The sequence below is a fragment of the Thalia democratica genome, chromosome 4 (genome assembly GCF_965202585.1).
Source record: "Thalia democratica chromosome 4, ktThaDemo2.hap1.1, whole genome shotgun sequence".
NCBI classification, from domain to species: Eukaryota; Metazoa; Chordata; class Thaliacea; order Salpida; family Salpidae; genus Thalia; species Thalia democratica.
Genome location: NC_139168.1, coordinates 37,351,427 through 37,368,724, shown reverse-complemented (window position 1 = coordinate 37,368,724; position 17,298 = coordinate 37,351,427). Strand labels below are relative to the sequence as shown.

The 17,298-nt window shown below is 25.1% G+C and overlaps 2 protein-coding genes across 2 annotated transcripts; both read right to left on the bottom strand.

Moving 5' to 3' along the window:
• Positions 1-7,806: 7,806 nt before the first annotated feature.
• LOC145834136 (protein maternal effect lethal 26-like) lies at positions 7,807-14,365 on the bottom strand. Its single transcript, XM_082941493.1, has 7 exons — positions 14,201-14,365; positions 12,525-12,676; positions 12,195-12,360; positions 11,329-11,495; positions 10,524-10,741; positions 9,244-9,374; positions 7,807-8,201 (listed from the first exon to the last, which is right to left on the bottom strand). Exons 1-7 carry the CDS (start codon positions 14,303-14,305, stop codon positions 8,019-8,021), a joined length of 1,122 nt encoding a protein of 373 aa, XP_082797619.1. The 5' UTR covers positions 14,306-14,365; the 3' UTR covers positions 7,807-8,018.
• On the bottom strand, positions 14,360-16,180 carry LOC145834135 (prostaglandin E synthase 2-like). Its single transcript, XM_082941492.1, has one exon. It carries the CDS (start codon positions 16,160-16,162, stop codon positions 14,879-14,881), a length of 1,284 nt encoding a protein of 427 aa, XP_082797618.1. The 5' UTR covers positions 16,163-16,180; the 3' UTR covers positions 14,360-14,878.
• Positions 16,181-17,298: the final 1,118 nt, after the last annotated feature.

Below are 17,298 nucleotides of genomic sequence, written 5' to 3'. Positions count from 1 at the left end.
TTTTAACCTTGTTTTAACATATTGTAACAGCTATTTAGAAAAGAAGAAAAAAAAAAAGAATAACACTTGTAGGTGTGTTAATTTGCAAGATTTTGCCTAAATAAACATTCAACATAATAAACAACTATAACTTTTTCTTCAAACTTTCTAAATAAACACTTTTAGGTAATCATATCATTATTTGCGTAGCAAATAATGAGAGAATTTTAAAGTGGCATTCGTGTTTTTTTGTTATACTTGTGTCGTGCTTTTGTCACTAAACAAAAGAACGCAAAGAGGTGAAATTAAATCAAAATAAAAACTAGCCAGCTGGGTAATACTTAATTTATCAAGTTTTGTTTATATTTCAAAATTTTAGTTTAAGTTATATGAAAATAAAAGTTACGACAGATTTCAAAGACAAATAGTTTAAAACTTGTTCATATTTGCTATTTTTATATGCAAATGTACTAATAAAAATCTAAATAAAGGTCTTAATTTTAAATACTTTGGTATAATAATTCTTTTTTCAAGATTCTTTTAACGCGTACTTTCCTCGGCTACATGACAACTCAAGTTCGGATAATTCAAATTCTTTAAAAATTATTTAAAAGACTATATCTCTAAAAATAATATAAGTTTGAAAAATATGAAATATTTATGTAGATCCTAATAATATCTACAAACCACTTTTTGATTTTTGCAAAACCTTAAATATTTTTTAAGATAATTCAAAATTACTAAAAATAACTATGATTTTTAGTTTACTTTTTGCCATATCTCGAAAAATATCAAATGTTTTTCAAAATGAAAAAAAAAAACTTTTAGATATTAATAGGACCTAAACATGTATTTTTTATATTAGACAAATATACATTACTTTTTTAGTTGTGAACCTTTCAATTTATTTAAAAAATTTTAATTTTTGGAATTTGAATTGTCCGAATTTGAACAGTCGTGTACCCCTTTGATCCTCTGATATACAGAGTTTTAATAAATAATCTTTAATTTGTATATACTGTAACCTATCGCGAATTTACGCATTCTCGTTTAGTTACGCTTTTTAGAACTTTTAATTGTAACAAAAACTATATTTAGTAATTTTTATTTTGAAGTTGCAAAAAAGAAATTTATTGTATGTATCAAATTACCAACATATTATCATTTTATAAAAAAAAGCTAAATGCTAACTAACCTCCCTATATCTTTATACTTTGTAAAATTATATTCCTTACCGATGGATAAACATTTATTTGTGCTTTAGCGTACCATAAATTTTACTAATTAACAACGTTTTTTTATTAAGATTCCAAAAAACATCTCAATAAATTAACAATAACGAAAACACAAACTTATGATGTAATACTCTTGCACTATATATGAACAATCATCTAAAGAAACAGCTCAAATGAAATTTTCCAGAAAATGTGGCCGTGATAGCAAATTGAATAATGCATACACATCACACAAACCTTGTTGGTTTTTCTTATAAGTTATAAAAAAGTTAATATATGACGTTTTTTGTCTTAAAACTGTTTTTTGAAGAACTTGCTATGTACAGCAAACTATTAAGTTTTTTTAACGTGACCTTTAACTCTTCGCAGTTCTACCTTTTGTTTAAATACGCACTTTTGCTGTGGATACAATGTGCTTAGTTTCAGAAGAGATTACTGTGCACTACATAAATTTTTTTATTTTCAAAACAATCCTGACGACCTATAGATGTAACATGACTTAAATTAACATTTAATGCAACTTGTAAAACATAAATTTGAGTAATTTATTGTTTTTCTTACACTTAATTTAGACTAAAACTGTAAAAAGTACTTCAAGCATTAACAAAACAAAAATTGATAATTTATTAGTTCTAACTTTCAAAAATTTCCTTTTTAATTTTAATCTATTAAGTAGAATAAAGAGATAGAATACTTGACACTATATATAAAAATACCAAACAAGCTGTATCATGTATATAAAACAATAAGTATTTTTTATTGCCTTTGAAGACTATTTCGTCTTAAATCAAGAAAATTCTCAAATGATATTAACTTAAGGCTAATATGTTTTAACTGTATAAAGTACAACATTTTTTATTTTATCGTTATTATTTTAACTTTATACTTTTACACCATTGTTTTTTGTTTTTGTTTTTTGAAACTATTCAACTATGATTTAAAAATTATCATTGAAGGTTCCACTTACTTTCACTTCACCTTTAAAATATTTTGTATTATGTTTGTTTAAAACTGTCATAGAACCTTTATAAAATAAAATTCGTTTGTAACAAAATTTTTTATGCAAAAAATAGTCGTAAAATAAAGAATTGTAATACAAACTTTTATTATGAATATATTTTTTTTAAATTAAGGCCTTGTCAATTTAAGTGAATTTTAAGGTTTTTTTTCTAAAGATAAAGTTACCTTTTTTTATGTTTTTTTTTTTGTTTTTTGTTTTAGTTTGACTACTTTTTATTATAAAGGAAAATAAGTTTAACTGGAAACTTAAAAGAATACTTTAAATGATAAGAATAACTTGTAGTTATTCCTTTTAAAACATCTAATTTATGGTCGCTAAGATTTTTTCGTTGCTTATATTTAGTTAACAAAACACTTTTTTCTCTATTTCCCTACTGAAAACATAAAGTAATTTCTTAGAATTCACAGTAGCCAATTTTTATTTATGTTTTCTTTATAATAAATTTGTTGTTTTTTGTTTATAAATAACCTTCTTACTTAGGTAATGAAATTAAAAGGTCGACAATAGTTCAAAACAAATATTTAAAAAAAAATTTTATGCAGATAAGTAAAAACAATTAGTTATAAATGTTATTATTATTTTGTCTATTGTGCAATGTTAGATACAAACATCAAAACCTGAGGAACTTAAACAGAAGACACACAAAAAAACTAATGTTTAAAAACAAAAATTATTATACATAGTGTATAAACCATAAACAAAAATTAAATTCTCATAAAAAATAGATTATTCTTGCATTTTTACAAAAAAATAACTTGGTCTACAAAATAGAATAACATTTAAAATTAGGTAAAAATACTTATAGTACTACTAAAAATTAAAGTATGTTTATTAAACTATTTTTTATGTTAAGTAGTCAAAATACAATTAAATAGAAATAAATTAAACTTATAAAAAAAAGTTTAAGTGTAAAAGAAAATTGTAAAAAATCATAAAATATTCGTTTTTATATTGATAGGCGTGGTATGAAAATATAACTATTAATAGTTGGTAAACAATAGCAGTAATTAAATGACATAAAGAAAAGTCATTTAGAGTAATTTATTATTATTTTTTTTTTAGTATTTTACAATTTTTACTAGTAACTGTTTTACTGAATGAATTTTTATAAGTTTCAAACAAAAGTCAATGTTCTTTGAAAAAAAAAAGACAATCTAGCCATCTTAAAAATCATGTTTGTATGTTAATTTCCTCTTAATATTTTTTTATAAAAAAGATCTCCGAGACTTTGATTAAACCACTTATGGATTTGAAAAGAGTTATTAAGTCAAGTTCCTACTTTCTATAATCCTAAAACTTTAGGGTCAATTTTAGGGGAACGGTTCAAATATGCACGAAGACGTTTTTGCACGAAATAAGATTTTTGCACGAAAACTTTTTTGCACGAGGGGTCACTTATGCACGATAGGTCATTTTTGCATGTGAGTAAAAAAAAAATTAGATTAAAAAAAAACAAAGAAAAAAAAAAAGTTACGGACCGAGAGTAAGGATTAGGGTAACAGTGGTGAAAATATATATATATGTACCTTATAAAAATTATTAATCAAAAAAAGCAAGAAAAAAAAACAATTTATATATATATAAAAAACTTAAAAACATATTACCGACCGAGAATAATAGTGATAGTAAAAATAAAATGATAAAAACTAAAGTTGATAAATATTTTTTTCCACCCGTGCAAAAGTGTCTTCGTGCAAAAGTGACCTTACATGCAAAAAAGTCTTTGTGAAAAAGTGACCCTTCGTACAAAACTGTCTTCGTGCATATTTGACCCTTCGTGCAAAAGTGTCCCTTCGTGCATTTTAGGCACCTACCCCAATTTTAGTCAGTTTTTTTTGATGCAATATAAAAAGTATATTGCAATGATTACTTATTTGTCCTGGACAAGACGTTAAGAGGTATCCAAGTGGTATGCGACTTCGATAACCGAAAGGTTCTTCGTTAACTAGGTCCTAGGACCGTATATGTTGAATGTATTTTATTTGTCGTTAAATAAACTGTATATATTTAATGTGTAACATTTCTCTTTCTGGACTTGATTTTATTAATACCTTTTTTTACATTGGGACCAGATTGGAGTGGTTTACTCTATTTTAAGACACAAGCATGCTTTAAATTTTGTCAGAAGTGTAAAGCTACGATATTTTTTTATTTAATGAGATTAAAACTGTGCAACTCTGTATATATAATTAAAATGATCGTTTACTTTAAAATTTTAGTATTTTAAAAACTGTAGCGGAGGGTAACTTAATTTACTTAAAAACATTGCAATTATGTTTACTTTAGAAAATACTAGAAATATATTTTTCATAAAATACTTAGTTACTTTTTAATTTTCATTAAAAATTAAGAAATCAAATCTTTGTTATCAAGGTGTTTGGTATGTGTTAAGGTTTTGCTAAACTATTCTTCAGTATTTTTTAACTGTATGTATTATCTTACTTCTGTTTTATTATAAAAGATAACTTAAAAAACATTTTTGTATGAACATTTTTATGAATTAATGAACTTGTATTGCTTTATCTAACTAAGTAAAGTTTCGCAGTTTTACCTTTATAGGTTTTAGTTTTTGGCAATTAGATAGGGTTAACTAGTTTTTTTTAACTTAATGCTATATATATTTTTTTCTTTTATTTGGTTAAATATGTACTTTTCATTGAATAAGGTTTACGTAGGAGTTCTATAAAACTAAACCAATTCTAATTACAAGTTGTGATACAATATTTAAACCAACTGGATTTTAGTTAGAGCCTTTGATGAGTAAATTACTACATTGGGTAATACATACGGTCCGCAAATCATTATTCAGTTTAGAAAATTTATAGTAAAAATAATAAGAAAAAATGTATTTTTTAATACTAACAGTAATGATAAAAGGTTAGTAGTGAGTAAACTGCCGTGCTAATTTTGTGACTAAATTATTTTAAGTTAGTGGTCAGACAAGTTTAAAACTTTTTTATTTTAAGTTTATAAAAGTGAAGCAGTCCGCCAAAGTTTAAGTCTAATAATTTAAACCCTTTATGTACAATATCTTACACCTATTAGAGAAGTTGTCAACACTGTATTAGGAGATAAGACTGCTATTTTGTATAATTAATCTGATTATAATTCAGCTAACATTATTTTAACAGCTTCAAATATTTATTTGATTAATACACCTATAATTAACTTAAAATCTATGATTTTTCATTATAAAATAATAAACGCAATTCGATTTTATTACAGATTCTTTTTAATAAAAAAAATAAAAATCTAACATTTTGCTAGTTGATAATATCTGAAGTTATTCTTTACTAGAAAAAAATCAAAGTTTTTTATAAAGCTTGTATCAATTTAATTTATTAATTGTGACGTAAAATCTAAGCTAGTAGCATGCCGTTATTGAGATATAAAAGTTGGGTAGGTGTCAATTTCGCGCTAGGGGACAAAATTGCACGAAGATACTTTTGCACGAAGACACTTTTGAAGCAGACAATTTTGCACGGAGACATTTATGCACGGGTTGATTTTTTTTAGTTTAATTTATTATTATTTTTTTTTTCACTGTTACCACTAACCCTTACCCTCGGTCGGTAACTTATATATATATTTTTTTATTAAATTTTTTCTATCACTGGTACCCCTAACTCTCGGTCGGTAGTTTTTTTTATTTTTTTTTAATAATAGTTTTTATAAGATTTTTTTTTTCTTTTTACTATCACTGTTACCCCTAACCCTCGGTCAGTAACTTTTTTTCTTTCTTTTCGTTTATTAATTTACCTTTTAGTTTTTTTTACTCTGGTGCAAAATTGTCTTCGACTAATTTTGTTTCCTCGTGCAATTTTAATCCGTTCCCATAAAAGTTTTAACTTTAAATATCTTGACAATGTAACTGTATTTAAGTTTTCAATGTGTGTTAAGTACAAAACTGAACGAACAGTTTAACTCTTGAAGGAGCTTTTTAAACTTACTATAGGTTTGTACCAACCAAAGATTCTTTTTTTTTTATGCCTTTTGGAATTGATGATATAAATTGCTAAATGATATAAAAAATTCTACTTTATTGTGAGGTTCTGCTCAAAAACTATTGTTCTGTCTAAATACTTGTCGATTTTAAAATCCGTTCAATACTGTAACAATATTGATAATTATTCTTTCAAAAATTTATTTTGCAAACTAAGTTTCGGTCAAAGACCTCGTCAGTGCTTAAATAAATCTAAAAAAAGATATGTAACATTCATGGAAAATAGCATTTAAACAATTAAATTAAAAACAAATTATTACTGAAAATTTTTACTTAAGAAACTAAACAAATCAAATTTTAATATTAAGACTGAGTTTTAGTAGAAGTTTAAATTTTGATATCGTAAAAATTGTATTTTATCTGCATTAATCATTCATTTTCAATAATTATAGAGTACCTTATTTGATTCATTACTGTACTAGTTTTATATGTAAAACTTAAAAATTTTTAAGAGATTACAACTGCATGAAGCTCTACATGATGTCTTTAGACTGATAGATTCAATAGTTTGCCTAAAATGTATAAGTAACCACATATAATAGTAATTCATGTTATTTATTCATTTCAAAACTCCTATTACTTAATTGACTTTCATAGACTTAAAATAAGGGTTTCAACTAGATACGATAATGTAATACGATAAGTAATACAATAAATACGATAAGTAGTTCTTATACTGAACTACTTTACTTCAAACTGTTAAATTTAATACAAAAACTGAATAGATATTAACATGTAACTGGTCGAAAAATTCAAAACTCAGCTTTAAAATATCATGAAGTAACTTTCATTAAAGATCTACAAACGGATATTTTTTTGAATTTAACTTTTGTAGTTTAACCCTTTCGAATAAGCTTCTTACTTTTACATGTTACTGCCCAACTTAAATTAAGTCCATTAAGTTTATTACTGTTTACCACAATTTAAGGTGCAACACTCGACTGTCCTTTATTAATTTGAACTAAACCAGAGGTTTGTACATTATCGATGTTAGACGTTTCAAAACATCATATTTTAAATTAATTTTTTTAATATTTCATAAATGACGACATTCACATATGAATAAAAAAATCAAATGATAGTTTTGAAAAATCTACACATTTTTATTGCATAACACATAAGTTTAAAACGTTTTCAGACTTACAATCCGTCCTCAATAAACTAGCAGAACTAAAACACATTTATGTTATTAGTTTGTTGAGGACGGATTGTAAATCTGAAAAAGTTTTTTAACTTATGTGTTGTGCAATAAAAATTTGTATATTTTTAAAAACTATCATCTAATTTTTTTAATTATTGATGCTGTAGAAAAATAATAAACAAAAATTGACTGTGCCTGGACTGATTTCAGCACTATATTCAGTAATCATTTAAGTGAGTTTAAAATTATAGGCTCACGGACAAAAGGGTAACATTATATTTTTACTAAAATTTATAGGTTTTCAATGTTATATTTTAAAACACAATTATCTAAAATGCAACAATACGGATGGGTGGTTGTGCAACAGTTTAATGTTAAACAAAAGTGTACTCGCGCAAAAACATAATACTCAAAAAAAATCATACTTGTATAAATGCATAATAAACAAAACGCCCCAATAACATAATGTTAACAATTAATTTAAATGATTGAGTTTAATTAAAAAAGAAACCAAGTAGCTAGCAGTAATCTTTTTGCAGAATGTTGAAGTTATTTTAAAGCACTATTAATATGTTAAGCACATGTTGCTGAAGCTATAAAAAATAATCAAAATTGAACAGCTATAAACCAGTAGCACAGTTAAGTGCGTTTTTTGCGTTTAGCACTAGAACTTCTCTCTGGAGATCTTTTCTCTGCAGTATTACTCGCAATGTGACGCAGAAACTCAATAATCAACTCTTTTTCCAGATTTTGGAAACTTTCAATGTCAACAATTGATGCAATGTGCTTCACAATGTAATCAAAGCAAAATTGCTTCAGCTCCTATAAAATAAAACAAAAATATTTTTTTGATTTTTTCAATTTAAAATAGATTTATAAATAAATAAATGTAGAAGCAAACCTTAATTATAACATCTCCAAGGGTATTACAAAATTACTTAAAAATATTTCCAAGGTTTTTCATTTGCGCGTATTCGAGAAGTTTAAATGCCTTAAAAAAAAACCTAAATTTTTTACTCCTTTTCAAAAGAAAACGTATCAATTTTTACAAAAACTTGTTTAAAACCACTTAAATGAATTTTATAATCGCTAACAAATTTCGGGTTTTATTACACACTTATTAACTTTTAAGTAAAACTGTATATTTTATTACAAAGTTACTAGTTTAAAAGAAATAAAATAAACTTTGTATGTAGAACAAAACATTTAATACTTCAAACTTAAATCAACTTATTATCAAATTGACAGTTTTGTTATTGTGAGCATTCACATTAAAAAGCATAGATGTCTGCAACATTTAACTATCAATAGCTAGAAGTTGTGATTTATTTAATAAAATTACTCTCATAAAACTAATAAACATCAAGTACACAACTTCCACAACAATTTTTGATTCGGTCAGTTTCTAAATAGTAAGAAATTTTTTATGAAGACAAAAATTTTTCTTAGTTTAACTAACAACATTGCTTTTATTTAAACTATACAGTTGTCATGCTTTTAGTATTTTTCCCCTATGTAAAGTAGAGAAAAAAACAAAATGCTTAGAGCATTATTTTTTCTTTTAGTCTAAACTAAGTTATTTTTCAGCAACGTTAGTTTTAAAATTTAAAAATTTCACGAAATTTAGTTCGTTGAAAAAAAATTATTCTGACTAAAATCTATAAAATTAAAGTCGAAATATATATAAGCTATGAACTTAAATTTGATCGTAAATCACAGATAAAAAATGGTAAAAACTTGGCTACAAGCCAAGAGAACTAACTTGAAGTAAAAACTATATTTGCTTATAAATATGTTTTAGTTATCTATAAATTTAAATACGCTTCAGATTTGATACAACTAAAAATTTAATAAACGCACTAACTTTCGCATCATGTTTTATGGACGCAGCATAAAATATCGAAACATTTTTGACACTTATGTGCTTTTTGATGAGTCGATAGCAGTGCGATTGTAAACCTTCTTCTTTAAATTCGTCGGCCAGTTGAAGCAAATCTGTATGGGAAAAAATATAGTTTACTAACAGCTAAAAGAATTGGTAAACTTATGATTACATTATTTTAATAAACAAAATAAAAGATTTTTTTCGTCTTTTAGTTATAAAATTGTTATTTTTTGTTTAATAACAAATATTAATACACATTTTGTAAATATTGCAAGGAGCATTTCTTTAAACTTGAGATTTATATCAAAAAATGTAGCAGATATTTTTAGTGGTTTTAGTTTACTCCCCCCATAAGAATCTTATTGTACTCTCTGACTTTAACCAACTACATCTAAAAAGTTATTTTGAATAACTTTAGTTTGTTAAAAACAACTTGTAGTTTAACTAAAACTCTATATAATAAAGTTGTAAAAAATTATTGACTAAGCAGATTTTTCATTGAAAAAGTCTAAAAAACAACTAAGCTTTGAAAATCATTGTTTGGTACTTTTCACTTAGACAGTTTGTTTAAAAGTTCTAGAGACTTTTGAAAATATTTGACAAAAAGTTTTAATCCTTGTTTAAATCTAAATTACTTTTGTTTTTGTTTAACAGTCATTATTTTGTTATAAGATAAAATTAAAACTTATAAAATAAAAAGGTACTGTAATGTTGATTTTTTCAATTGACAGTTTTTTTTATGTTTAAACTTTAGATCTAGAATCAAATTTTTATATTTATAACTGATGAGCCCTTTTTATGAAAATTGGCACTATATTCAACTCTAACAAAACAAGTTTTGTATACTATTTCCTTAAATCTATTTAAGTTTGAAACTTAAATTGTTTGGAATTACACAACATAATCTTTTAAGTTAATACACTTTATTTTCAAAGATAAAATAAAAACTATCACGTTTTGTATTGTCTGTTAATAGTAAAAACTATGTAATACTATTTATAAAAATAAAATCACTAAAATTATAAAAGTTAAACAAAATAAAACAACCTAATTTAAATAAGAGTTTAAAAAAAAAATTCTAAGTTAACGAAAAAACGTTTAACGAAAATATTATAATAACAAAACTATTAAATTCTTAAACTTACCAAACTTGCTGTTTCTGCGTGTGAAATTAGCTAGTTTAATTTTAAAATCGCTCAAATAATAAAATTACAACAGGACAACATTACTTCACATTTAATAGATAAATTTAAACAAACCTAGTATAACATCAGTCACGGACACGCCATCTTGCAAACGGACCTCGTCCGTGTACAGCCAGTAGACGAACGCGTATATGACGTCATAGGAGTACTCCATGATTGATATGGACGGAGTATCAACCTCCTCTTTCACCTCAACTTTCTTTTTGTTGTTTCGCTTCGGAGTCGACTGAAGCTGCTGGTACTCGTCCAACTTTTTGATGAACGACTTGCTCCTGTTATATGAAGAAAAAGTTCTTTGCAATCTTTTTTAACACCTTGTCAGAATTGAATGATATTCTGTTTAATTTTTGGATTCTTTGTATAATCAAAGATTATATAAAAAAAATCTGAAAATTTGGCTGGTATGAAGTTTGTTTAATGAAATTATGAATAATAAAAATTATTAAAAAAAAAAAAAAACCACTGGTATAATATTTTTTTTTTATTATAGTCAAAAACTTTCCAACAAAAACTCAACAGTTAACGGTTTCGATTAAAAATGTTATTTTGATCTTGACTTGATATAAACACTTCTGCTTAAAATAAATATAAATTATTTCTGCTTTTTTACAATAAACTTTAATCTCATTTGTCTAGTAATTTATTACTTTAAAATAAATTCTAATTATTATAGATTATGTATAATTTACAATAACAGTCTAGTTTAAAAACTTAACATAAAATGTATTGCAAAATATTATACAAAGAGTAATATCTAAACTATTTTACACTTTGTTTATCATTAACAAGTTGCTTTGGTACAGCTTTTTAAGGTAAACATAAAATCACCAAAAATTAAATAAGACCCTTAAAATCTAACCTGATTTTTAACATGGACCTGTGTACATGAATTATTTTGTCATCAACAAGAAGTTTCATGTCAGAAGTTTCTTCATCGTTAAACGCGTTTTTGATACTTTCATTTACTGACGGTTTTGTTTGAGATTTCGCAGAATTGTTGCTTTGAATTTCAGCACTGACGATCGTCTTATAGTTAGAAAGAAAAAAATAAATTGGTTTCTTTGACTTGGTATATTGAACTAATTACAGAAGATGTACTTCTTTACGGTACAAAACTAAATTTTAATATACTTAACCATAATAGCATACAAAAATGCAAAAATTTAAAACAAAAATTATTGTAGTTTTTAAGCAAAAACTCTTTTTTTTCTCAACGAACAACAAAGCAGATTTTAAAGTTACTAATCTAACCCAGTTATCAGAGTATTAACTCAAGTTTGCATTGAGGTTGATAAAAATATTATTTTTTTCTCACCCTCATACAAAAATTATACAATTAATAATACAATATATGCATTATTTTCAAAACTTATTAAACCTTTTAGTAAAATATATTTGAAGATTAACAGTTTTAAATAGTATAACAAAAAAACTTCAACATAAATTAAATGTTCAATGTATTCAAAGGTTGTTTTTTGATAACTAAAAAAAATACAATCAAAATATTTTCACTAAATTTTAAAGGTTACAAGTGAAATAAATCTCTAGCTTATTACTATTTTTATAAGGTTATTTTAGATTTTAGGTGATTTATTTTGGAAAAACCTATTTGAAAATTTTGTAAGTTTACTTGTCACTTATAGAATAAATTTATATAAACATATAAAGTTGAATTTCAACATTTTTTTATTGTAAGTAATTTTCTAAGTACAAAAATAAACTAACATCAGGATCATCATTGTTGAGAATAATCTGAACTGACAAGTGAATGTTAGTATGAAGGACCTGCATAGCCTTTACAGCAAAGTTATCACAAATAAAGCATAAAAATTTGCTTCGTTCATCATACTTTTTTGCATTTGTACTTGATATGTTGTTGTTGATACACCAACTGTAAGTTTAACAATACTTAAAAGAGATGTAAATTATTGTTTTGTAAATATTTTTAGTTGAAAAAAGCAATGGTTTTAGGCAAACTGATCAATTAAAACATAATTATATTAGGATTAAGATAGAAAATTAGCATTATAGAGTGATGAAAAAGTTAAAACAAACGTGCAAAACGCATTGGGACAAATCTGCTTAGTACACTTCAGCAAACTGTCTGGTCCTTGCGGCCACGAGTTTCTGCCACACCAGTTGCACTGAGCATTCTTACCATGCTTGTCCAACGATATAATTTCATCATTGTAACGGAAGTAGCAATCCTGTAAACAATCATGTTTAGTTTGAGTCAAAGTAAAGTTAACAGTTTAATAGTAAACGCTAACTTTTTCTTACAACTTATTTTGCAATGCTAACTAATTGTTACATTAAAACTTCAAAACTGAACTGAATCAAACTTTTTATTTGAAACTAGTTATGACTGTATATTTACATTCTTTAAAACATGTTCCTAAAGAGGTTATAAACAAGTAAAAATAAAAAACCTCACTAATTTTTGTGAAAAATATCATACTAAAAAAGATTTGTATAAACAAGTTTTCTTAATTTTCTGTTGGTTTTTGAGATACTAATCTAACTTATTTCATTTGTTTGTTTACTAAGAATTTCATTTCACTTTATTTTCAATAAAAGTCAAACATTAACAATTATATACAGGTGTATACATGTTTTCATTAAATTAAAATTAAAATAAATTTAAAAAATAATAATTTATTTTAATTTTAATGAAAACATGTATACAACTCCTTTATTCTTTGCTTCTATTCTTACATTACAGTAATTATTTTTTACAGAACCCAGTTCAAAAGTATTGATTCGTTAACACACAGAAACATATGATGGTACAATAAAGGAAGATTACTGTATAACTTATTTTTATTTAAATTTCAGTGAACTTGTTTTACTAGGATCTTTTGTTAGCAAACGATTAAATCTATATTTTGAACAGTTAGAGAAAATTCTCATAATAAGATTACATGGAGAAAAACAAGGAGCTTTAGACAGTTCTAAAAAAAACAATAATTTTATTCAAGGATTAATCAAGAGATTATTATAAAATCTCTATTAAATCAAATACTGTCCTGGACATGACTTTAAACTGTATCCTGGTGTAAGACTAGATAACCGAAAGGTTTTTTCTTACACCAGGTCCTTGGATCAAATATTTTAGCATTTTTTTTTCATTCATTAAACAATAAATACCCAGAATTTTTAATGATTCTATAAAGAAATTTAGTTAAAAACTTTTCTAAAAATTATCAAAATCCATGATTCAAGGTTTTTAGGTGAGATTTAATAAAAAACATAACACAAGTTTTCATAACTTATTATAAATAATAATAATAAAATCATCAATAAACAAAAAAAAATTTCTGATATTTAGATGATAATTTTAAATTAGTTAAAACTTTTAAATGATCTTTTTTTGACAGAGTTATCAAAAAAACTTTAAAACAACAACCCTGTGAACAACAAAGTTGTTATCAAACATTTTAACAAGAAAAGTATCTTTAAATGATAGCGCCAATACAAAAAATAGCAAAATACTTGCCAAGCTTTTCTAAGATATTACTTTATAAAAATAATGTGATAGGATTACATAATGGATTTACTAATTTATTTCTTAATTCAATACTATATATCAAACTATTTTTTTGATATAAGGTAATTAAAAACTAAAAAAAATCACTGAACTAATTTTAAATTTTTTTAATCATGCAGTTAAAACAATTGAAAATGTATCTAATAAACTATTCAAAATTTTATTTAAGTTTGAGTCAACTAACCCTACAAGTAAAGACATTCATTTGTGGGTGCATCTTATACTCACCACTGAAAGGCCTCAAAGGAGCTCTGCAAGTTGTGCATCTTATCATTAACGCATTGTCCATACTTACTGGTTTGAATTAATGATCAGTATACTAGTTTCAAAGTTAACCCTGAATATAACAGCAAAATTACTAAAAAATTAATAAAAATTTTGATAAAGTCAATTAAACTAGAAAACAACTAAAAATAGTTTTGTTGTAAATGTTAAAGTCTGAAACGTAATGTAAGTACTATTGATAAAGTTTTTATTTTTACTGTACAAGCAAAAAAACTAAAAACAAAGCCATCCAAGTAAATATTGCCAAAAATTTATAACAAAAAGAAAAAATATTAAAGAACTAGTTTTGTGAGTAAAGCAAATATTCATTTTAATCACTAACAAATTAAAAGGCTATTTTATATAACTGTTAAATAACTTATAATATAGTTCTTACTAGTCAAAAATTTATACACTTCACAACTTATTATTATAATGTTACTAAATCAATCAGAGATTCTAATTAAATATAGATCAATAAAAAAAAATATTATTTTTTAACAGCTGGTATTTTAATTAGTTAACATAAGTAAAACTGTTTGATCAAATTTAAAAACTAAGCATTTATTTAATGTGGTAAAAAATACTGTGTTATTGTTTATGCTTCTTTAACATTTAATTTTTCATATTTTAAATTTTTTCTCAAGTCCTCAACTCTATGTTTTTTTACACTTTTTTCCATTCTTCTAAACCATTTCATAAAAGATTTGTTATTTTTTTCAATATCCTTCATTACCTGCTGATTTTCCATCACAGTAAGCATTCCATACAAGGAAATATCTGCAAGATTGGGCAAATCCCCACCTAAATACTTTTGTGATTTTAGCTTATTTGAAACTTTGTTGCAGGCAGCATACAAGTCAGCTCTTACATCCTTACTTATACCATACTTTTTCTTAATCATTTTGCCAATAGCCCACATACCAACACTACCAAAATACTTGGCAGCAAAACCTTCCCATGTACCTTTGTATGGACCAAGTGAAATATGGTAGTCAAATGCTTTTACGGACTCTGAAATAGTTCTATACAAGTTTGGAGAAATCAAGTGAATAAAGTAGTCATCTACCCAGTCTCTCCATTTTGCTTCTCTTATTAATGCCTTTTCTCTTGAACTGGTAAGCAAATGTTCATTAATAAAAAGAAAGTTTTTGTTTCTTATCAGCTTAACTTCCTTTCCATTCTGAAGTTCAGTTGTGATTGGGAAGTTGTTGACCAGTTCTTTTAAAGACTTTGAGCTGGGATCTATCATGTATGATGACATTGCACTGACAATAACTGAAGAGTCATTGATTTGCAAAACATCATCCTGTTCAATTGTAATCAAGGGAAGTTTTTTGTATTCTGAAAAGGAAATCTCTTTTTTGTTAAATGGGTGTACCTCTACAATGGTAAATGGAATGTCATAAGCAAGTAGAAAACTTCTGACTTTACTACAAAAAGGGCAATTCTGGTACTGATAAAGTGTTATTTTTGCATCCTTCCAAACTGAATTTACTGATGGCATTTCAACTTTTTCAGTTGGTGTTTTTTCTTCTACATCATGAGAAGCTTCTTGCAAATCCAAATTACTATGTTCAACAGCAGAATTTTGTGAAAATGGATTTGAAGGCCAAAATGCATAGGACTGATTAATTGGTAAATAAGAATAAATAGCCATACTTCCTGACAAAAATGAAGCAAAAAGTATTTTTCTTGAAGTGTGATTTACATTGCTGCCTGTATTTCTATTAACTGGATTGAAAGAAAAATGTCTTGCTAAACTAATATTGCATTTTTCCGGATGCAACATAGTTTTTGAATTTGTATTCAAAGTTAATTTTGAGATGTAGCTTAGTTTTTTTATGCATGTTGAACATCTTAGCCTGTGAGAGCTTAACATTTTTTACAATATGTTAAAAAAACCTGTAGAAAAAATAAAATTGTCAACTATATCAATATTTAATTTTTATTAATAAAACAAAGAAATGAAGTTTAAAATAGTTTAGTTCTAGATAATTTTAATAGTACAATAATACTAATCTAATATGAGTGCATTTTCTGGGGACCAGTTAAATTGCAGTGAGAGCATTTTTTATTTCTAAATTAGAGGTAAAAATGTTAGAATTTAATAATTACAGAATGCACAAACAGCATTTAAGACTATAGACTTGTTTGAAAAACTTTAGTGCACAAGTATCTGTAGTATCACTTGCAACAATTTTCAGACAAAACCATCACCAGTGCAAGTATGATACCTATTAATATATTTTATCAAAATCTTAAACCCAAACTTATTTAAACGTTAAACCAGTCAATAATATTTTTTATGTATAAATAGGAGTTAACAGAAATAGTGTTTAGTAGAATAAGTTATATCAAGAAACAACAATATTTAACTAAAAGAAATAGTTTTCAGTAGGTTAAGTTATATCTAAAAACAACAATATTAAAAACAAAAACTTTGATTGCTTTATATTTTCCTAAAGAGTTAACAGTTAATCAGAAAAATTTATTAAAACTTAATTAAGTAGAATATGAAAAAAAAAAATATATATACTGATGTAGTTTAAATTGATTTTGAAAAATATGAATGCGTGTGCATATGCACAAAAAGAATAGTGAGAATTGTTTGACGTGCTCCTGCTCTCACCTAAACAAACCCCTGGAAAATGATCACTTAAAATTGAAATCCTTTGGTTGATTTTTAAGATTTTAAAGGGACGCCGAGGGCATAGAGGTTCTAATACTTTTTGTTTAAGATTGATTCTTAATTAAAAGCTTAAATGATTAACTATAAGTCAGTTTTTATAGTAAAAATTATCTTTTATAATTTAGAAAATTAATGTTTTCTTGCTAATTTTCTAGGATACATAATATGATATCTCAAAAGTTATTCTAATTATACACAATCAGTAAAAGTTTATTAGTGGCATAGTTATATATATTTATATGTATATCAATACAACACTATATATTTGTAATAATAATGTTTCAGCTTTTGAGTTAGTTTATTACAATAGTATCTTAAAACATAAA